Raw genomic sequence first — 24041 nt, 5'->3', positions numbered from 1 at the left:
TCTTCAAAGGAAGTGATCTGTCTCCGCAGAGCTGAGTACAGGATTCAGCTTAGCTGGTACCACTCCCCCGGAGCCCTTTGAAAGTAGAATCTAATCTCCAGGGATTTGTCATCAAGAGAAATTTTGTGGAATCTCATTTAGCAATTTAGCACTTAGCAACTTTTGCAAAATCCCACACCAATCATAAAAGTTGTCTCAGCTGCACAAATTGGATAAAAATCCTAACAAGCAGTAATAAAAATAAAAAGAAGGAAAAGTTGGCATTCAGCCTCAAGGAGAAAACCCACCTACCTCCCACAGAAATGCCCTGTAGCTCAGAAGGTGATGTGTAAACTTTGGAAGCATTGGTCTGCTCAAAGCCTACATTTCAACTTTGTTCTCACAGGCAAAGGGAAAAAAAAACCTCAGATGTTTGTATAAAAATATCATCATTTTATTACATTCCACACAATACATTTTCAAATAATTTCCAACGTCCACAAGTTATTTTGACACACAGGCAACTGCGCAACGCAAGGGGTGTCACAGTAATAAGGAGAGGAATAAGAATAGGAAGTAAAAATCTTTAGGTTTTCTTGTTTCATTGTTGTTCTTTGGTAATTTTCGATTATTTAGGTGTTTGCCTGCTAGTTTCATTTTAAAGACAGGGTCTTCTTAAAGATAGGCTATCAACTTCAGAAATATTACTGTATTTCCTATTCAATTCTGGCTTTAATCCCAAAAATGTGGGACAAGGGAGAAGACAATTTTACTTCATCTTCAGCATCCAGTTTTGTCAATGACAATGCTGATTTTTTTGTTTCTTTTTTCTGCCTTTGCCAGGAACTAAGTGATGGCAATTGCTAGCATAATACCAAGGAAGGGGAGTTCAACCCAGAAATAACGGCTTCCCTCCTGAAGGGGTTGACATAAAACCTCTACTAAGGCAAAAGCTTTATCAGCCCGAGCTAGGCCTTCAACTCATTCATTCATTCATTCATTCATTCATTCATTCATTCGTATTTTAATAGTTGCTATCATCTCTTTGTCTTCTGAGAAGCAACTCTAAACACATGCATGCATGCATTCGCCTGTCCAGTCTATTTTTCTTAGAAGAGAGTGACCCTTCCCTCCCTCCGTGAAATACAGAATTTTGCTTTTTAAAGCTGCGAAGCATGGCATTTTACAGAAGAGCTGACCTTTTAGCATAGTACCTGGATAACACTATGAAAATTGCTGGGGTAGACAGAGCAAAGGCAGAGGTTGTGGGGTGGGGAGAGACAGAGAAGGTGACATCCTCAGCTGAAGTGTGAAGGGATTCACAAAGATTAGAGCAGTCTCATATTCTCAACTAAGGCATGTACATAAAGATGCCACTTGGGGCATCAGATAAAGATACAGAAAGTTCACAAAGTTGTTGTCATCTTCTGTTACAGAAGGGGAATCACCAGGGTATATGGTAACTCAGTCGGTCACTACACTGGCTATATTTTCCAGATACAATTTCTCGACACCACACCTCTATGGGGCGCCTACAGGAATGTCAATCATTTTACAAGCATGCCTGGCCCCAAATGCATGACTGGATGTGGACAGCCGAGATAAAAGCCCTTAATGAGTGGCATATTAGTCATCACATGGTACCCTGGGCTGATCCCCTCCCCACTCCCCGTTTCTTTCTCCGTCTTCAGCTGAGGTAGGACACTTCTTGAAATCTCAAGGTAGCACATGCTCTAGCCTTTCATCTTGTCTTTTCTTGGCAGGGCTGCTGTGGTTGAGACAGAGTAGCTCTTTGAAATAGAATAAGAGTGGGAGAGCACCATTCTTTCGGGAGGATGAAACGAACCAGATGAGAAAGTTGAGTGTGTGTGCTGAAGGGACATATCTGGATATTGTGAAAGAATGCTGAAAGTCTCTCCCAAGCAGCCAAAAAAAAAAAAAAAAAAAAAAAAAATCATTAGTATTTTGTTCTCAGAAGGAACCCGGAGGCTTTTGGCCCAGGCAAACTTCTTTGGAGTGAATTTTATACCTCCCCAGTGGATTTTTAGCAGGAAGGTAAAAAATAAATGCTCCCAAGGCTGAGCCCTCGTACACTGAGATTCTTAAAATTTGCATTTTCTATCAATGAAATTGACTTCATTATTTAATCCGTCCTTTGTGTAGTATCATTAGCAACTTCTCTCTTACATCCTGTTCCCCTTGTTGCTTCAAGAAGACACATGAGCAGCAATGGTTACATCTTCACTAGACCTTCTCTGTGACGATGCAGCAAGATCTGGATACTCCAGGCCAGCCTACAAGGGCCTATTTGCCAGATGCTATGAATGCTTTAAGGGGCAGCACATTGGTACACTTCAAAATTGATTACTTTCTATTCTCTCATAATATTTAAATAAGTCAGGTGGACAGCCTTACATTTTAGTGGCTATAGATTCAGGCACACATTAACACCATGAAAGGAAAGCAAATGATCCCCTTTTCCCCCATATTTTACAACTGCTATTACAATGACCAATATAATACCAAAGTATACAGTTTTTAACCTTCGTACTCAATCCCATCATAGGTTGGGCCCAATAACCACCCTGGGCGAGGAGACAGCATTTCAGTTCTTCCCTCTCCTCCCTTCTCTCATCCACCTCCTCCTGCTCTCAACTTAAATAGACTACTGTTTTTCCTACATCAGTCCCAGACTTGTTATTCTCTATGACTTATTCCAAGATTGGACGTAACTGATAAAAGCTAAACATTCATTATGAGCTTCTCTTTTATAAGGCAACATGAGACAGATCTGCTTCAGGGCTGGAGAGGTGGTTCCGCACACACCCAATGGCTGTTATCTTGACATTTCAAAGACACCAGAAGACAAGGGGGTCTTGTCTGAGTGTGCTAGGGGAACCTTCTCTTGGGTCAGGTGGGTCGGGGATGGGGATGGGGATGGGAGAGGCCATACTGCATCCCATGTGGCCTCTATTTCTTTAGGTACCTGGAGATGATAATGGCAGCCAACAGAAACCCAGCCAGAGCTAGATAAGGCAACAAAAAGCTTCAATCTCTTCTCCAAGTAAACAAAACTTGTACAGTATATTATTTTCCTGTAAAATGTACCCCAGGAGAAGTAACACAAGAGTTAAAGGGGCCATCTCTGAACACTCACCCGCCCCCCCACAAACACACACACAATGAACCAGCCTCTCTCTCACACACCCACACACAGACAGCTATTCACACACGCACATGTCTACTATGTACATACACACAGATCCAGGCTTCCCCTCACGTCTCCTGGCAGACTGTCCACTGAGAGGAGGTATGGGATAAGGCAAGGGGAAAAAACAAGCGAACCAGTCTCTGGAACAAAACCAGCTGAGCCTTGAGTTGTGGAGTGCTTGGGGGTGGATCTCTTCGGATAGTCCAAGATGCAGCATTAGAGTTGGGTTTGTTGGTTTGGAATCAACAAAAAGGAAAAAGAAAAACCAAAAACCAAAATGAACCCAAGGAGGATGGTTGGGATTGCTAAGAGTGCTCAGGGTTGGGGACCTGGGAGAGAGATGTCTGAGAGTTCACACAGAAACTAGGCGAGGAGAAAAAAGTGCAAAATCGAGGCAACGTGTTTGCAGTCTTTCTCGTTTGTTTTGGGTGCTGTTCTTGCTTCGGCCCTCAGCAGTGCGAGCCACGGTCTTGCTCTAGCTTAATGGTTAGGGTGGGCTCCACCGCCAGAGGGGCCCCGTTGGTGTAGTGGGAGGTTTTGTAGGTGATGGAGTGATCAGTCTTCTTGGCCGCATAGCGGAACCGGTGGTAGTGGAGCACCAGGGCCAGCGCGACGGAGACCAGCACCAGCACGGCGCCCCCGGCGGCCATTACGTAATACCAGTAGGCTGGGATGGGCTGCATGGGCACCGTGTCCACTGTGGGCTCGGTCCCTGGCAGGAGGGTGCCCCCTGGTGGAGAGACACAGAAGAGTGTTGCTAGGCTGAGAGCATGCAGACTAATCAAAAGACTAATTAAAAAGAAAGAAAGAAAGAAACACACACATGCTTTGGGACGTACAGGGAAGGGGATGGGGGACTAAGGTGGTACTCAGTCCTTAGCACCTGCCAAGCACTTCTCAACGATTGCATTATTTCCTACTTACCCCCTTGGGAGGTAGCTACTGTCAGACCCATTTTACAGATGAGGAAACAGAGGCGGAGAGAGGTTAAATTAAGTGGTTATACAGCTAGTTAAATAGTAAGTATGGGATTCAACCAAGAATGGTAGGATTACACATCTCTTTTCTTTCTGTTTAACCACAATTACTTTATAATATATGGAAGCATTATACTTCTCTCTCCCTCCATCTCCCTCTCTCTCTCACACACACACATACACATACACAAATACATACAAGTAAATGATGCTGACATGACTTCTGGGATTCAGTGAGGCAGATTTCCTGAGTGGTGGAAACACCATATTTGGTCTGGCTGGCCAGCATTCTCAGCAACAATGTATTAATTAGGCTGGCTAGACTTGAAGGTAAATTCCACTTTGGCTTGCCAAGGCTTCTGTGCCCATTGAAATTAGCCTGGTCTTGCCTAAACAGGTCAATCACCACTGTTAAGTCATGACTAATGCATCCTCATCTTTTTAATTGGATGGAGGATTTTTAAAAGCAGATTGGAAGGGAAGTTGCAACAAAAAATGTGGGCACAAAATAACAGAGGGTATGTGAGAGCGAGAGTGAGTGAGACAGAGGGAGGGAGATCATTCTTAATGACAGAAAAGACAGAGCAGGGAAGAGAAGCTGGCAGAGTATTTAGAAGGCAACCACGTTCACTGGCCGCCGCTGGTTGCCATGGAGATTATGTAGTAGATTTAAGCCCAGGGTAACTCTGGGGAAAGACTGGCTGGAGTCCCACTCGATGCAAAGCAGTGTTACAACTTGATTCTCCCAAAGATTTACATCAGATGAGAATCTGGCCCAGAAAGGGACTAGGAGTTTTTGAGCTTGCCAAAACCAGACATGATCTTTACTTCTGAAAAATGATATATGCTTCTCCTATGAAAAATGCCTCCCTAGCTGCTTGCGTTAAGCCAGAAAGATGCATCCTCTCTACTCATGGGGTGCCCCAGGAGGGGGAGCCATGGGTGGGAAGTGCTGCTGGCTCCTTCATGCATTGGTGGTCCCCCTCTGCTCGAGATGCAGACGGGGCTCATTTATATTTTCATGCCTCCTTCCACTACCCACCCTGAGATTCAGAGCTCTTTAAGCAGAGGAACTTACTCTCATCACGAGGAATTTGCTGTCATCCATACCTAAGGGTTTATACAAAGAAGGCACTCAGTAAATGCTTGGTGAATCAAACACTGAACTGAGGCTAAGACTCCTATTTCTGAGTCGGCGTTCTCTAATTCCTGCAGCCTGAACATCAGAACTCTTCTCTTTGATTTGGGGAATAGGTGAGAGGTGGGTCAGACCTTCTAATGTCTTCTCAGAAGTGATAGAAAAATGAGAACATTTTCCTTGGAAAATATTCCAAAGCCTGCTCAGCTTCCTAGCTCTTAATCACTGCTTTCTCCTGCTGTTGGAATCCCCTTCTGCTAGGGTGCAGGTTCATTGGTACCGCTTGGGTGACCAGAAATCCCACAACATTGGCAGAGCTTTGACAAGGATGTGTTGCTCTGCACACACTTTGACAGCCACATCCACATCCCCTGGGGTAGAAATGACCCCAGAATCCCAGGATCCCTTGAATGTCCCTTTCTTCATCTTCATCTTCTCCCACCTTATTGCCTACCCTCTTTGTCTTTGTCCCCAAACTAATTCTGTCTTTTATTAGTTTCATCACCATAGCAGAGAAAGGCCTCTCTCTCTCATATTTGTGGCCATGGTGGAAATTAAGCATAGAATCAGAGAGGAAGAGAAAGCAAGGTGCTGGAAATGGTTTCTTGAAATGGCCAGCTTGCAAGTCACAGTGAACTGGTGTCAACTCATTATTCAGGTCACTAAGAAGATCTGCTGCCTGGCAACCATCCTGCTGCTGGATTTTCGACATGAGCTCACAAAAATGCACAGGAAACATTCAAGTGTTAAGGGATGCCCCCGGAGTTCCTCAGAGACATCCCTCCTCTCCCCAAAGGGTATCCTGGGGTTTGTCTCTGATTTTCATGTGGCTCCATAGTGAGGGCCACCCTCTAATGAGGCTGCAGCTCACCCATCAAGAAAAGGGAGGTGATAAATCCCTAGGGATTAGCTTTCCCTCCGAAGAAGTACCTGACCAGACCACAAAGGTTGGAGCACAAATTTTTGTCAAGCAGAACATGGTCACAACTACCCACATTCCCTCTATCACTACATCATCTTTGTTCAAAAGTCTGCTTTCCTTCAGCCAAAGTGCTGGTTTCCAACACAAAATACACCACCCACGGCTTAAAGTGCTCAGGCTGGAGAAGGAGGAAGTCTTCATGCTCCTCTTACAGTGTTTCTTATGATAAGAGACAGTGTTAGGGCACAATGGAGAGAATCAAGGGCACCTGCTAAGCAAGGTGAAATCCTAGTACATGGATTACATATTTAGAATCAGAGACATACAGACATAGTCTCTCAGAATCCTGCTCTACTTGAAAGACAAATTCTACTTTAGGTAAGACCCTCTTCCCCTTCTCTACCTATCTTTCTCTCCCCTGAAATTATCAACATGTAGAAAACTTCAGTGACAAAAATCTATTTGGGGGACATTATGCTGGCTCCTTAAACATTTTCTTTGGGCATTTGTTTGGAGAAATGAAAAATAGTACTATGTGAATTCATGCTTTTAATGTTGAAAGGTTAGAAATAACGTTAATGTTAGAAAAGAGAGGATACGACTAGCAACCCCTTCCTGATCCCCTATAAGCAACTCTTGGTTGACTTGCGGTTGGGTTTAAAAGTTTCTCAGAACATTCACCAGCTAAAGAGACTCAACTCCAAAGGCAGGTGGAGTGTGCTGGTTTAGAATCTGGCTCTGTTCTAGCCTCTCTGAGGCTGTATGCTAATGAGGCTGTGGTTTGCCAGCCAGAGAAAAGGAAGATGATAAATCAATAGGGGTTGAATTCACACCCAAAGCACCTTCCCAGATAAAAGCAGCAATCCAATGAATGCCAGATGGACGGATGAATGGATAGGTGGATGGATAAATGGATGGATGGCATAGAGGAATATATGTGGACCAGTGTTCAGACTCCCTGGAAAATGTTGATGACCTACTGGTACTTCCCTGGAGAGTTATTTTCAGAAAGTGCTATAGATTTTGCTAGCTCATACGGCACCTCGTTGGGAAATTAGAAAAAGGCGCCCACTTTAGGTGCATGTCACCTGCACCAGATGCCCGAATTGTTGAGTTGTGCAATTTTAGCTTCACTTGCCCCTTCAGCCATCTGGGGTGATCGAGCCATTGCTTGACAAAAAAGGAGCCTGGGCTAGGTGGGTGAAAGTGTAGGTGAGAATTCAACCTTGCCTGGAGTTGGTTGATCTGTTGACCTGAAGTTTCCCTTTGATTGACCTAATTTCCACCGCTTACTCGATGTCTTTTTTCAACTGGAAAGAAAATGCTTTCAATTCCGGAACTATTTTTCATTAATTCCCACCCCAAATTCTCTACAAAGTTTTCCCATTGTGTGAGATAATGAAAAACAGATATTTAACTGGTCAATAACTCAACTCCAAGTGCATTTGCAAGGTTGCACAGGCTCCCATCTGTAAAAGTTCTGAGTCCCCTAGAGAAAAGCAATGCAAACACAAAGAATTTGAATTTTGAGAAACACTACAGTTTAAGAAACCAGGCATGGGAGAAAATAAGAAAAATAATTACACATGAGGTAGTGCTCCTGTCATTCCTATCTGCAAATAGGGTTACTGAATTAATATGCAATTGGGAAACATGTCTGTAACAATGGCTACCCTGAGTGGACATTTCCTTCTATGGGCTTCACATGAACCATTTTGTTTATTCCTCATGACCCTCCAAAGGGAGACCTGAGAGCTTGAGAGGACAAGTGATTTTCTCTTGGTTTCACTTGGAGGATAATTGTGGAGAAGGGCAGAGCAGCACTCAGTGAAACCCAAGAGATGGCCCAGGGTCCTCCGAGGACCTGTACACTGCTAGCAAGTGGCAGAGTCACGGCTGGAACCAGGTGGACAAAATCCCAGCCTGTGATCTAACCCAGGGGTCAGCTCACTGTGGCCTGTGGGCCAAATCCAGCCCACTGCCTGTTTGTGTAAATCAAGTTTTGTTGGAACAGACACCCTCATTTGTTTACATATTGCTTATGGATGCTTTTATGCCACAATGGCAGAGCTGAGTACTTGCAACAGAGACTGTATGTCCTGTAAAACCCAAGATATTTACTGTCTGGCCTTTTACAGAACAAGTTTGCAGATTCCTTGCTCTAACCAAGTAGGGAGGGAAGAGGAAACAGTCCTCTTCCTTTCTGTCTCCTGTTTCTGTCTGAACCTGTCTGAGGATTGGCGTGTCTCAGTCAAGTCAGTTTCTCATGGAATCACTGAAATGAGAAAGCATATACTATAGCTGCATTTATGAAATGTCATCTGGACCTGGGGGAGTCACCCAGGTTTCCAAAAGAAGTGTTTTGAAAGACACCAAGGGTAAGCCTTCTCTCCCTCTCTTTCAAAAAGGGCTCACTGCATGTCAGAATTGTTTCAGGACTGGCCTGTCTGCACAGTCCTTTCTGTACAGGTTAAAAATGAAGTGCTGGTGAAGGAACATTTCAGATAAAAGGTTTATTTAATTTATGAGATTAAACAAACAGAAAAAGGTTGGCTCCTCTAGATAAGTTTACAGAAGATAGTAGAAGAATGTGGTCACGCCCTCTGGTGTGTTTGGAAAAAAGACGCACAAGAACAAAGGCATCCCTGAGAACTGACTCTTTCCATCTGCCTATAAGCATGGTGTGGCGGGAGGCGCCGGGATGTTTTCAGTAAATTGGCAGAAACCATGTGGGTTGCTCCCACATCTAGAGGCATTTTTAAATGCCTCCGAATTCAGATCTCTGACTGGCTGAAGTCTCCGACGCTTTACACTCTTTGGTGGCACTGATGCTACTTTCTGTAAACTGAGTCTTGTCCCTGTGTTCTTGGAGGGAAACGTTGGTGAAAAACATTTTCTTCCACCCCTAGATAAGCTGGCCTTGACAGTTGTTTACATGAGTGGTAAACTGACGGAGAGGGGACGTGTCAGGCCTCTGTAGCAGGAGAGGCAGCATGCTCCAGCGAACCTCACAAAGAACACCTCCGTGTCCCCCGGGGAAGGAGGACCACCAAGCAGTTACCCGCTTCACGCATCTGATCTCCATGCTTTCTTGTTCCGCAACACCTAGCCTTAATCTGGCAGCTGGAGACATAAGGGGGTGGGGGCAAGGAGGAGGATTCACACACTACAGCCGCCTATCTGGAACCCTGGCAGGGGTTAGGAACACTTCTCTGCTTTTCATCAGACGGTTATGTGCAAACCATTTAACCCTCTCTGCATCTCAGAAGTGCTTCTAGGAGAAGGAGTCATGGGAGGAAGGGAGTCCAGGGAGAAAGGGAATATGACGCCAGGCCCTGGGATGGGGGACCTTACCCTGGAAGACAAAGCTTTGGGAGGCAGGCAATAGAGGGTGAGGGTGGGAATGGGAAAGGAGAGATGACGGTGCAAAATGCAGAGATCGGCCAGTTGGCACCAAAGAAACAGAACTTAAAGCCTGAGGAATAGAGTCAGATGCCAGCCAGCATTACTCCAAAATGGGCCTCTCTTAATACTGCTCCCCTCTATGCCCAAGAGACAGCTGTGGATGTGCACTTTCTCCTGGTTTTGTCTGGATGAGAGCTGTGGAGGACTGCAGAAAGGCACCTAGGGAGACCCAAGAAATGGGGCCCTGGACCTCAGGAATGGTGTGAGTCATAAACCCCACATTCCCAGCCGAAACAGGAGACACTGATGTTCCTTTTAGCATCCACTAGCGTAAGACAGTCATTCTGAATCCTTCCCTCTGACAACCACCTTCCACAGGTGCACCCAGCTGGGATTTCCATGAGTCTCTCACAGGTAGGGCATCAGATCGTTTCTCTGCCCCTGCTTTGCTCAGATCCCACAGCCTCTAACACGAACAAAAACTCTTGCCTCCAAGGTGAGCTGCTAAAAATAACCACCTGGTCAACAACCCCAGAACTCTGATTATGGGCTTTATATATTTTTACTGGCTTCTTTATTGTTCTTTTTTCTTTTATTGAAAAAAGAAAGTATTGGGTAAGAGGAAATATCCATCACCTTAATTACACCACTTTTCGGTTCTTTTTTCCCCCTCTATACACACGGTTTTTCATTTGTTGAAGCTCAAATCCTAGAAAAAGATACATGACGGCACCATGTTTATAGCCACTGCTTTAAAAAAGAAAAGAAAAGAAAAGAATGCACACCCAGGCTACATTGTTTAAAATGTGACTCATAACAACCACAAAAAAGGGTCTTTTTAAAAAATCACATGACAACACAGTTTACTCATTCTGTCTTCTCTTTCTCTCTTCTCAACACAGATCTCTTTTTCTTCCAAGCTTTTTCTTCATTACTGACTCACATCCTGGTACACAATGTGTGTGTGTGTGTGTATGTATGTATATATATATGTGTGTATATATATACACACACAGCAGAAAACACAGGATGATTTAAATTTAAAAAATTGCATGGCAAGAAATCAGTAAGAGGCGGAAAATGAAAGATACTTCAAAATACAAAAGATCGAGACCATCTAATAACTGCAGGTCCAAAGGCCACTTTTACTGTATTTCCATAAAGATTTTCCTATACATTGATTGCTCCTAAAGAATGAGATTACTTCTGTTGCATGATTAATTTATAAAGGAAAAGAAAAACACTCCAATTTGAAAAACGTACTAACAATGTAAATGCTATGGTTGGTAGTGTTTCAACATCAACTTTCCATACCTTGCCTGCCCAAACCTGATTTATCTGTTTCCATTTTTTGAGGGAAAAGGCTGATTTTACGCCCTGATCAAGAGAGGACTCCTGCTGTCCTGACCATAAGAGGAATAGTATATGAGTCACTAGGTTAGATGGAACACACAGTCCCCTCCTCTCTCAAACAGAAAAGTTTGCTGGCACAGAGTTGCATGCTGTGGTCAAACAGGGCTCAGCCAGAAAGGAGATACCCATGGCACTAGATTCATCTGGTTACCAATTCAGATCTCCGTGTAAAATGTGCCAAGGTGAATGAAATTCTCCATTCCCAGTTCAGATTCTGCTCTTTACTGTGTCCATTGGCCAAGTCTCTGCTCCCCAAGCCTTGGTTTCTTCTTCCCAAAGATGCTTGCCATCCTCCAGGACGAAAGCCATGGCTCAATCCATGCAACTTGTGCACTGCCTTTGCTTAGCCTCAAAGCGACCCACCAGGAGCACCCTGGAAATTCTTACCTTCAAGTTACTAAGCCCTGTGTTTATTTTGGCTAAATGAGCCCTGCCGCTCAGATGGTATTTTATGTATATATTTTTTACAAAAGAACATGACTGGCCTGTGAAGTCTCATGGTAAGCAGAGTTTCAAGGAGAGTACACATGCCCTGGTCTGCTTATTCTCTTACGGAAGTGAAGCACTTAGCACTTAGCCACTGTACTTGTCAGTCATGGCCCGACACGGTGTGCACACAAAACAGTGTCTGCAGCAGCTACTGGCACGTCTTTACCCAGCCTTTCTGGGAGCCGTGAGTCTCCACAACCCAAAGAGAGTCAGGTGAAACAACATCCACAGGTTTCACTTCACCAATATAAGCATTACCTTGGGTCCTGAAGGTTAGAACTCGAATTCGACTGTAATCCAAGTCGTTCAGTTTGGCTCTCAGCTTTCCTTCCAGTACTTTGGATTTACATTAACATAAACCTCACCCCTAGAGAGCACCAGTGTATGCACATGAATACTCTTAATACTTTTACAACTGTGGGACAGGGAGCGGGCATGGGGTTCAGGGATGCGAGGAAGGGTAAGAAAGGAAATATATTCTATGTCGGTCTGTCATTCCCCTGTTGTCTGCAGCTTTGCTCCTCACTGGCTGTCTTAGAGCTGATGAGTGGCAAATTGGGTGAGATGATTTGGAGTCAGGGAGCACATCTAGGAGGCAAACCAGGAATTCATCTCTTTCTAGCCCAGAGCTGGACAGATTAATGAGAGTGAAGATAACTAGTCTAGACGTCAGATATAAAAATGGCTGCCCTTATCTCTGCAATGCTGCCACTTGTGGGGGTAAGCCCAGCCAGTATAAAGAGGGCACAGCAATCCTCACAATTGCTGGCATCAAACAGGTCATGAAGAATCCCCATCATTCAGTGAGGGTGTTTCTGTGTGTGCTTTTACACTCAAGCCAACTGCAGTGATGCATTTAGAGTGGCTCCTAAATGTTTGGCATTAGAAACCAGTGTGGGAACTTCAGCAGTGTCAGCTAATAGGACTGCACAGAGGGAAAAATGTAAAATCTGCTGCATTGTAACAGTACAAACGACATTGCATCACCCAAGGCTGGAGGCCTTTTTTTTTTTTTTAACCTGGATGAGGCAAGCATCCCCAATTCTTCTCACTTTGCTCTGCTCTCTCTTTGCTTTCTTGAGGGAGAACACATCCTTTCTGATTTTCAGTCCTCATTCAAAGTGCTCTAGCTCCAGTCATCGAATGCACCTCCTTATTACCTTGACTGGACACCAGGTCCTAAATCTGGCAACTCTTCCTCCTGAGGCTACCACTTCTGTGTCTCTTTCCTAACTTCCTTCCCTCACAAGCGGCCTGCCACCGTGCCTCACTGAGGGTTAACTGAGACTGCTGCCTTGGTACCCTGGAACTGGAAAGAAACCATCTTCAGGCTAAGAGAAATCATTGCCACCTCATTTCACTTTTAATTTATACTGAATTTTTTTCTTTTTTTGGCTCAGTCTTCCCACAGTGTCTGCTTTCTCACCACTCCTGCATTTTCAGCCTCATTGCTCCCCGTTGGACAATGCAAGGCTGAAAGGTTTATCTGCAACCGATTTGTCTCTATTAATAGGTTTCTAAACTTTAATTAAACAAGAGACAGTGAGGATCTCAATCCCCTTTCCCGCGTCTACAGGTGTTGCTAGTGCCATCTAGTGGCAGGAAGGTGTGGCGTCTCTTTTCTCCTGCGAGATTTGACAAATTTGGAGGTTGACTCCCCCCACCAAAGTCACACCACATGGGGGAAGGAAAAAGCATGCAAAAAATAAATTTTTTTTTTACCTTTAAAATTCTCACCTGCAAAAGCTGAGATGGGTTCTGAAAAAAAACAAACAAAAAATTGGACTTAGTTAAAGGGAAGAAATAACTGGGTGAATTTAGGGTGAATAATTGGATGAATATTATAAAGATGACTGCACTAGGTTTTTTTGTACCATTCCGTGGAGAGTGCCCCACATCTTCCACATGTTCTAGGCTGGCTCTAACACATCATCACGATGGGGTGGGGGGCGGGGGCAGGGTGGGATTCTCAAAGTTGCTTTGAAACAAAAAGTCCTTCAGAGAGAAATGGGTCCCAAAAGCATTGTAATCAGTCACTTACTGCTGATTACTTTCTCAGAGCCTGGATTACTTTTAGATGCCCGGGGCCTGAGAGTTGCCCGGAGGGACTGGGGTGGTCCCAGGTGCTTCTGACATCATCGAGCACACACATGCCCGGGCTCGTGTGCCAAGAAAGGCAGTTGGTGAGTTACTGCAGCCACTGTGCTGACTGAAAGCAGCCCCCACGCCTTCTCAGGGTTCCCCTCTTGGTTTGGGGAATGTCCATGGCTCTGAGGGGACACAGTCAGGGTAACCTCATCTGCAGCAGGAGACCCTGAAGAAAATGTGTACATCTCAGGTGGACTGCCTGCGCAGGTGCTTTTGACCAAGATGATGGTTATGATATCCTTCTCGTGCCAGTCACCTGGCCTGAAATATCTAATCCTACAACGACTTTGGAATCTTGGGCATTAGAGGCATTCTTTTTAAAGAAAAATCTGAAATCTTACTTCAAATGCCACAGTTTGCTCTGCAATTCATTCATGTAAAAGAGCTACTCAGGTAATTGTGTTATCACTCTTACATAACATATGTACTATTTTTGCTCACCGGTAAAGGCTTCCATTAAATCCATCAAACCTTTCCAGCATATAATTTTGACTGGCATTTGCTTTCGTCCTCTAGCATTTTCTTTTCGAAAAGCTGGGGTTTGCTGATGGGGTCTTGGCACCCTGAACCTCCATGTACTTAGTGCACGTCTATTTCTGATTGGGAACAGGGATCTAAGCCTTCCCCTCACTCACACCACCCCCCACCCTGAACCCGGCATAAGACACAACTACACCCACACCTTACCTCCTGCAGAGACTGTTGCTGCCCCACCCCCCGGGTAACGACTGCATTGGAAAATGGTGTCCTGCCTCCTCTTGCTTATCCCAGCCCTTGGTGCCTTATTTGAAAGAGCCACGAAGAGACAGATATTCACATACCCATGCAGTTCTCCAGTGGGACATCAGTGCTTATCCGAATGTCATCAATGGCAATCTCTCCCGAACGTCCTTTCCCTATCACTCCCTCGAACACAATCTAGAAGCCGGAAGAATACGAGCCATGGTTAACTGAGTCTCTTAGTCCAAACAGTGCAAAGATTTCCAAGTTTCGGGAGGGGGGAGGGGGGAGGGATTGCATTGGGAGTTATACCTGATGTAAATGACCAGTTGATGGGTGCGGCACACCAATATGGCACAAGTATACATATGTAACAAACCTGCACATTAGGCACATGTACCCTACAACTTAAAGTATAATAATAATAAATAAATTAAAAAAAAAAAAGATTTCCAAGTTTCTGTTAGCTGCAGCTTAAAGCGTGTGTGTGTGTGTGTGTGTGTGAGATTGCACCTGGTACACATCTGTTGACCACATGGCTACAGCTCTTGAAATCTTAATTTAAAATGAGTTTGTTCAAATCAAATGCATAGTTAAGGGGGTAAGAAAATATAACAAGGTGGTGGATATTGTTGTCCAGTAACTAGAATGTATTGATTAAAAGGGCCATAATCAGAGAATATTGAAAGGGGGGTTGAAACTTCCCTCACTATTTTCAAGGTTCCTGTCTCATAAATCTTTCAAATGCCCAATCCAGGTATTTGAAAACTCAGAAGATACGAGTGGGTGGGGGTAATGTGAGAAATACAGCACATAGGTTTGGATGTGTGCTTCTTATTATAAATTGCCTTAGGGCTTCATTATTACAACTCGGAGGAAAAGAATTTGTTTTTACACCAGCCGTTTATTGAGCACCTACTATGCGCTGGACACAAGGCTAGTAACAAAGCCTATTAAGACAAGATCTCTGTTCAGAGAAGCTCACCCATCTAGTGGCTGAGACACAAATGCAAACAGGTAGCTACAATACAATGCTCTCAGGCAAGTAAGTGGGGACCCAGATGGGGGTGGAGAGGGTCTCAGGATGCCTTGCAACCTCAAGGGGCAGGGACTGCAGGCTGTACACTGAAGCCCCTGGGCTCTGTGGTCTTTAATCATTCCTCATGCTCGCCCTCCCCAGGTTCCTCTCTGCAAACTAGCACATGTCCTCTGGCAAGCTGGGTGAGCAGTTGGCTGCGGCACCAGCCATCTGTTGCTGCTCCTCGTCTGGGGAGGAGAAGGTTAATGCTTTGGCTGGTTCTCAGTCACCTCTTCCACAGTGTGTCTACTCCTACCCAAGTTGCAACCACGGCTGAACATACCCATCTGTGCCTCAGTCTCCTGCTCTGTGGGGCAGAGATAACAGAACTCCATCCCGGGAGCTGGTGAGAGAGAGAGAGCACTCACTCAGGAGCCTCTCACGTCTGCTGGCCACTGAGCGCGAACAGCACGCGTTCCCCTTCCTGCGTTCACACTCCCTGGGACAGGTCTGGGAGATTATCCTATTTCCTCCCCAGATCTGAAGGGGCTCCACAGACCTCTTTTCTTGTGTGTGGAGTGTTTGTTTGTATTTATTTCCCTGGCTTCTGTGTCCCTTTGTCAGCTTACCTGATTGCAATCTAAAATAAAATGGAGAGGAGAAACATTTGTTGGAGATTTCAGCAATATAAAAGGCAACAGGAGGAACAAAGAACCAAGTCTGGGTGTAGAGATAGGCATATTCTGAATAACAAATAAGAGTGTCATTCAGTTGCCATGGTAACGTGAGAAACACAATGAAAACAGTAGCGCTTAACCACGTTCCCTAATGATGAATGGGCTCGGCCCTTTGAAATATTGAAATACGGATCACAAGATTCCCTTTTTGCTCACCCCACCTGGTACTCCATGTCGTAGCTGGGCAGGATGATCCGCCCGTGCTTCCACTCGCCGCCCTGGTCCTCGCGGATGACCCACAGCAGCTTGCTCTCCTGGCTGGCTTCCCGCACCACCTGCAGCGCCACCCCGCGGCCGCCCGTGGCCTGGTACTGGAACTCCATGCACACTGGGCTTTGGGGCAGGTGGACCGGGGGGCTGATGAGCCGCGCATACTGGCCCTCTCTCCGGCTGTCACTCTGCAGCCGCAAGAAATTCCTGTCATCTGGCGGAAACAAACCCAAACAGAGGTTCTTGATAAACACTTGGGAAAGACACCAGTGTGCTGCTGTGGCCTCTCCAGGGGAAACTTGGGACTGAGTTTTGGTGTCTTTGGTTTATTCATGTCCTTGTTCTCCAGGCTCTGTGACCCTTTCTTAAGGCTCCTGCAGAGCCTTGATTCAAATGTTGTGTCTTCTTAAAGCCCTTTCTTGAGTCTGTAAGTCAAATCGGTCCCTCCTGCCTATTTCCAGGTATCATTTCTTTTCCATCTCTTTCACGTGGAGCACCCAGCGCGGTCGCCTTACGTCTTGGCTAGTCGTGCGTGTGCCCTTCTTCTCCCGCTAGATTCTGCAAGGCCAGACCCACATCTTATTTATCATTAACTCACCCAAAGGGCCAGTGCAATCTGATGGACTGAATTACAAGGGAACAGATTATAGGGGGTGAGGTGGCTGCTAGATTGGAGGGTGACTATGACCAGGTGGTTGATGCTTCCAGCCCTGGCCATCTTGGCTGGGTACTGTCCAAATGGCTGACATGTAAAACCTTCTGTCTCCATCAGTGCTCCTAGATGATGCTCGGGCTCTAGTGATTGTGACTCGGAAGCCCAGTGTCACCTTCAAGCAGAACAGAGGGTGGGAGCTGAAAGGGGTGATTCAGGGAGGCTTGAACTTGGCCTCTCTCAGACAGCCAGGCACATATGGCTCCAATGATAAAGGTGCTGTCATTATTATTAACAAAGGCTGTGTGTTTAGCAGAGAATATATGTGTTCTGGGAAATTAAGGGTTTACCAATCCAAATGTTTAGAGAATGGCCTTTTGGCTGATCGGTTTCAAATTCATCAGACACTCATGTGGAAGACCGAGTTCTTGTTGTTGTTGGCAGACTACATGCCTTACAGAACACAGGTGTGACCTGCACCTTCAAATCCAACTTGTACAGGACCGTTCTGGCCACTTGTACAGAGAACAAGGTGGCATTTGGTGAGGAAATCTCACTACCTCTTTTTGGCCCTGAAACATAGGGGCATCTGAGGCTGAATACTTCTGCAAGATGTCAGGGCCACTTTTCTACCACATGTGCAGCACGGAACATGGGCATGTCAGATGCCTTAGGATCATGTTAGTGTGAGGTCATGTTAACCTAGGACAGGTGCACAGGGCTTTCTTACACCACAGGGAATGTGAACATCCTGGACTTGTCACAGTAGATGGGCTAGGATTCTAGAGCCTAGAATCAATGAAATAGTCCCTGGACCACTGCTTTGCTATTATGAATCTTGCTGACCTCACCTGTCTAGGTGAGCGCTGAGCCTGTGCTGGACCTCCCATCAGTGGCCCAGAAACAGCTCTTCCCTTCTCGGCTCCCCAGCTGCCTCACCTACCTCCCTGCTCCCCTAAGCCCCTTCCTGTTAGACTATCTGGGATTAGTGCTTCAGAAGCTATGCTCCCCTGAAGTCAAATGAGACCAGTTTAGTATGCGTATGTGGGATTCCAGTTTGTGCCTCCTCAACCATCCAAAGCCATGTCTGTCTATATACCCCACAAGGTGTGACCTCTGCGAGGCCAAAATCAGCACAGATAACTAAAAGGCAGCTGTCTACAGAAGAGAATTAATAATGGTGTCTGCTGAGGGAGGATACACCAATGCCATATCAGACCCTCAAAGATCTTTTAAACCTGTGCTTCCCCTATCAGATCTTACTATTACTGCTGTTAATGATAATAATTAAAGCTCATTCTTGCATAATGCTTTACAGGTTACAAGCACATTTACATGCAATATTTCATTTCATCCTTTCTATATTATTGTGAGCTAGGACTTACTAACCTTACTTTGCACCTGATGAAGAAACAGGCTCAGAAAGGTTAAAGTGATTTGTCCAAGGTAGAGAGGCGACTGCAATGGCAGAGCCCAGACCTGACTGCAGGTTTTCCACCTTCATGCAATAAGTTCTTTATTTCAGCTGCTCTGCAGGTAGCTTGCCCCAAGTCCTTGCAATCAATCACACTCTGTTTAAGGCAAACTGGCTTCCCCACTGGGTCCATTGCTGCTTTTTCTCCTCTTAGCTGTAATTCTCCACTCCTCAAACCACTCCACCTACCCCGTCTCTTTGGCTAGTTCTTCTCCTAACGATTCTGGCACACGCAACATTAATCCCCTTCTTTTCTCAACAACTCTAGCATTTACTGACTGTACTGCTGATTTTACCTTGTTTTTAAAAGGACTTCAGGCCATTTTCCATGGATTTCAGCAGGTAATCACTCACTGCCAGGCGTTATAATTTAACTGGCTTTTTGGTGTGTCTTATTACCCCAGTTATATTGTAAATGCTGGTCTTACAAATAATAAGGTTTAACACTGCTTCTTCTCTCTACCCCTAGACAGTGCTATATATATGCCACTCCTCAAGAAAATTTTGTTTCTATGAATGAATGGATGAATGGAGAATGATAAATACATGGTTAAGAATGATATGAGGCTATACATTGGAAATGAGGACAGGAGAATCAGCTAGCTTCTCATAATCCCTTTGATATAATCCCTTCACAACTCCCTCTACCCTCCCAAGCCAACAGCCCCTTTCAAAGGTGAGGTGCACCAGTAATGACAAGGTGGCTTGTGGAAGCACCCAGTGTACCGAGACACCAGTGAGAACCCTTCAAATGCTCCCACACTCCCGGTAATTTCCAAGCCCTTACTGTTGCCAGCTCATATATAAAGGAAACCAGATTTTAGAGATTTATTATTCAGCCTTCTTCCTTCACAGTTTCGCAAATAAGACCCACTTGCTGCCTGAAAATTGTTTGGCAGAAATACTATCACTTGTGTGAATTTACATTCTTAAGCGGCAGGGAAATCATGGCATCATGGTTAGAATTTGGTAAGTAAGATGTGTGTGGAGGTGTGAAGAACTGGGCTAAGTGGATTGTATCTGGGTCTGTTCTATTTACCCATCCTGTTACTAAAACTCCAGGCACAGCCAGGCCAAAGGTTTCACAGTCTGCCCCTTCCAGTGACTGCCCCCCAGGTAGCCCCCTCCCCTCTCCTCCCTCTCACAATAAAATGACAATCTCTATGCATGATTTAAGGGACCATTGCAAGACCGGGGAGTTAATGCTAGTGGCATGCTTAGCACGAGCAGCTGAAGGATCATAATTCAGTGCTGACATCTGAGCTAATCCACTAGTTTGCAGAATCTCCAGACGAGCAGGCCTCTGGATTTTACTTCGTTAAATCATTTGTGCCCCACTTGTCTGTTAAGTGCTATGAGCTCCAGGGAAGAAAGATGATATGTAAATTTAAGGAATTAGCAGTAGACATCAGTCAGAGAGATGCTGAGCTGCAAAGCGCCTGTCACTGAGAGAGGCCTGATTAGAACCAGGGACATCATGAAGGAATGACTCAGACCAGGAAAAGCCCAAGGAAGGGAGAAGAAGAGCAGGGGGAAAGGAATGAACACATTGAACACCTGCTGCCTGTGTGTGATCGCATGGGAGGCTTTACCTGCCTCCTCTGATGTCACCTTCCCTGTGAAATCTAGTCCTGCAAAATAAACACCATCTTCTCCATTTTCACCAAAAAGAAACTGAGGCTCAGAGAATTGAAGTGATGTAGGATTTGAATCCTGACTGGACTGAGTAAACCTGCCAGAGCATAGCTTTTCATCTGGGTTGGACTCCCAGCCTAACTCACGAAGCTTTTAAAGCCTCAGTCTTTCTATCTGCAAAATGGATTCAAAGACAGTGTTACTGCATAGAGTTGGGGGAAGAGTAAATGGAATGAGCCATGTAAAGTATTTTGCACAGTAACAAGGACACAGTAAGAGCTCAGGAAAAGTTATTACTATTAATATCACTCTACACACTGCCTCCTATGCTTGCCTTTATTTTACTTGGAAAGAAAAAGGATAGAAAGACCGCCAATAACCCAGGAAGGCCAATCCAAGACTCAAAAAGAAGTATGTTTGGCATGAGGGCAGTAAAGATGTTCTCTGGAATAAGACTGGTTCTCCCTATCTGCTCTTTCTTCAAAAACCAGCCGGCCCCAAGTTTTCCATCCTGCAAGGTTCACTACAGGTCTTTTGTGTTCATCACAGTAGATGAAATAAAATACTACATGATCCTGGAACAAGAGTGGGACCTCAAGTGACCTTAGGGCAGGCCAGTCCTGACTCCCAGAGGAACCATGCCAAAAGCATCTGAGAACAGCTGTCCACCCTTTACTTTAAATTCTCCAGAGAAGGAGTTTCCATAGGCCACGTCTGTAGTGTGTTTTCTAGGTTACAACCCTAACCATCAGGAACTTCTTAAATTCAGTTTAAAGTTTTCCTGCTGTCATTTAGAGACATTTCCTCCTTCTACCCCTGATGGAGCACAGCCAATTTCTGTTCTCCGACTTAAGAGACATTTTCACTTGTGAAGAATTAAAACTTGTAGTCTTTGCTTCTCTAGGAACCCTTGCCCCTTCAAATGTCTACTTCCTAGGGCATGGTTCAAATGTCTATTTTCTAGGGCATGGTTCAAATGTCTACTTCCTAGGGCATGGTTCAAATGTCTACTTCCTAGGGCATGGTTCAAATGTCTACTTCCTAGGGCATGGTTCAAATGTCTACTTCCTAGGGCATGGTTCAAATTTCAAATGTCTACTTCCTAGGGCATGGTTCAAATGTCTACTTTCTAGGGCAGTGTTGGTTTTCCACTGACCCTTCTTCCAAGCTACTATAAATGCTTCAGCTCTTTTAAGTCATGGCACCCACACGTAGATACTGAGATCAAACACGGGCTGCAACTGAAGTTTGTTCTTCTGGAATCTCCCGATTTATGGCCCACCACTGTCAGACACAGAAGGTGTTCTAAGTATACAGTGGCTACTGATTACTTGACAGTGAATAAAGCTGGTATGGTGGGGGCGGGGGGCTACTTTTTTATTTACTTGAAGCTTGAGGTAAAGCCCTTTGGATTGTCAAGAGGTTGCCTGAACATGACGACTGACCAGCTAAGAACCAGCCCTGCCTGTTGGAAGCTGCCTTCTTGTTCTTGTAGCTGATGGCTATGACGCCAGCAATGGACAGCTTCCAAGAAAAAGACAATGGAAAGGAAATATGTTCGATTGCTGAAAGAGAATGAAGAAATAATGTCCCAGAGATACAATCCCTCTCCTCCTGGACCTGACATATTTGGGAGGCATTTTGCTGGGTCCTTGACCCAAAACATGTGTTGTTGCCAATGACACAGGGAAAACAATCGCCTGGGAATGAACAACGGGAGTTCAAAAGGGTGAAGAGGAAGCACAGAGGACAGGGCCGTTCAGCATTTTAACCTGCTGCTGTCTCTGGAAAGGTCTCTTGATATTTCACCTGGCGATTTACGGCCGCATCTGGCTTCAGCTGCTTAAGTGTCATGTGAACATGTGACTGCGACTGGCCCAACAGCAATGGAATCAGTTGTGTCTACACCTCACCAAACCCTGAAATAAATCACCAGCTTGATCCTCCTGGCTATCACAAAGCCAAACACACCATCTGTCCAACACGTACATCTCCTGGCTAGCATCTTGCCCTCCTACTAAAATGACCATCTGAAAGAATATTTAGTGCTGTAGGAGATGTAGTCTCTTCGCATAGTCCATGCTTAAAACATGAGTCAGCCCTCAGCTGGCCTTCCAAGGTCAGCCTATCTCTGCTAAGGTCCTCAAATTAGCAACCAGTTAAGGGAAACACTGACTTTGGATAAACTTAGCAAGATGTTCTCAAGGTTTACAACAGACCGTTTTGTGGACAGTGAAGGTTTCAGTCCTAGTCCTTGCAGGAATCTACCCAGAGCTGTCTTTTGCTATGTCGGCTTTCATGAAGGTTTTGCCATTGAGGCAGTCTTGTCGTTCTGCCCCTTCGTTATCAATCCACACACTGCTGGGGGACTCAACCAATCATGATTTGCAGGAAAAAAAAAGGGTAAAGAAAGCTTCTTCCTGCTGTTATTTTTTCCTGCAAAGCCAGGGACATTTTTCTACCTTCCTTAAAGAAGGGCTTCTATCCTTTTCTTTTCCAGTTGAAATTATTCCTTGACTATTGGCTTTCTTTTAGCCAAGCTGCTCCTGATCTTCAATTATCTATCATGGTCCAGAGCCCAGGAAGTTCTGTCTCTGGATTTGCAGTGTCTGTGCCCCAGCCAAGCCACAGTAACCTCTTTCTGAAGACAGTTCAATCTAACAGCAATTCAATGAATTGTGTGCTGCCATTGGTCCCACCCGATCTTTTGAACTCAGAGTTGCTTTTCAATTCAGTCACCACTTGCTCACTGTCAAAAAATCAAGCCCATTATGAGTAAATTCACTTATCAATTATTTCCTCTGATTTCTCGGCAACCATCCACTCACCATACCCACCCACACTTCACTTAATTTTCTTGTGTATGCCTCCAGTGAATCAAGGCTCTGGTCTCCCACTCTAACGGAATTCATTCAATGGCCCAATCTGCATCAAAATAGCCCCAATGAGGTGTTAACAATCTTACCACTTAAATTTGAAGGAATAGCCAGTCACCGTTTGTAAAATTTGGATCTTTCATAACATTAAGATTCTCGACTTACTCCCACTTGAGCTTGTTTTTGAGCCTAGAGTAAAGGTTCTGTTCCCTCAATCCTATAGGCTGTGGCTAGGCAGTCAAACCTCTGCTCAATATCAGGTTCGCTTGTTTTCTTTCTATCTATCACTTTCATGATTTAAAGTCATTGAAGTAATACTGTAATCAGACTTCACAAGGCCAGCCCACGAATCAAAGAGTACACATATAGGGGGAACACACACTGGAGGGTTCTGAAGCTGACCTGGCCTAGTACCCTTTATCTCATCTTGTGTCGTTCCTGACAATAATAATGACTACAGCAATCACAATGATGATGATTATTGACCTTACTTAGTATTAATATTTACTTACAATGCTCTTTTTGATTAGTCACAATAGTTCTTACACCATCTAATGCCATGTTACTTGCTTACTTTACTGTAGTTATCCAGTGAGGGAGAATAAAACAGCTATAAAGATACCAGCCACTGAACACTCCCATCAAGAGATCTCAGAGAAGACACATCCCTCCATTACTTGCTTCTCGGTTCACACCAAAACCAGGGAACTAAAGCATCAGCAAGGGTCCCTGGAGGTTGCTCTCATGTTGATGACCAAAGCACCAGAGTGGTGGTGTTCGATACAACACTCTGTGATGATGCCGTGTATACAGTGACATGCCCTGTCTATACACTGACCAATACAGTGTAGCTATTGTGCCGTTGGAATGTGGCTGGTGGGACAGCAGAACTGAAGTTTTGACTGCAGTCATTTTAATTAATTAAAATAAAATTGCCGCACATGGCTCATGGCTACCATATTCAATGCTGCAGCTTTAGATACCTGCTCACCCTATGAGTTTTTGCCTCAGTTCTTAAAGGCTGGGCTCTGATCATT

The 24041-nt window shown here is 44.9% G+C and overlaps 1 protein-coding gene across 6 annotated transcripts in view; it reads right to left on the bottom strand.

The window, feature by feature from the left end:
• LOC105468039 (neuropilin 2) overlaps window positions 1-24041 on the bottom strand; it is a 115865-nt gene that overhangs the window by 17658 nt on the left and 74166 nt on the right. Inside the window, exons 13-17 of one of the 6 annotated variants that reach the window (XM_071073277.1) lie at window positions 16319-16581; window positions 14504-14600; window positions 13272-13292; window positions 5246-5277; window positions 3694-3920 (exon numbers count right to left, since the gene is read on the bottom strand). In XM_071073277.1, coding sequence (XP_070929378.1) covers window positions 3840-3920; window positions 5246-5277; window positions 13272-13292; window positions 14504-14600; window positions 16319-16581 — 494 coding nt within the window. In that variant the 3' untranslated portion in view covers window positions 3694-3839. The other 5 variants (XM_011717967.2, XM_011717969.2, XM_011717970.2 and 2 more) reach the window with 5 other exon arrangements.

The sequence above is a fragment of the Macaca nemestrina genome, chromosome 11 (assembly GCF_043159975.1).
Source record: "Macaca nemestrina isolate mMacNem1 chromosome 11, mMacNem.hap1, whole genome shotgun sequence".
NCBI lineage: Eukaryota > Metazoa > Chordata > Mammalia > Primates > Cercopithecidae > Macaca > Macaca nemestrina.
Note: the sequence above shows the minus strand (reverse complement) of the source record. Positions and strands in the feature narration are given on the sequence as shown.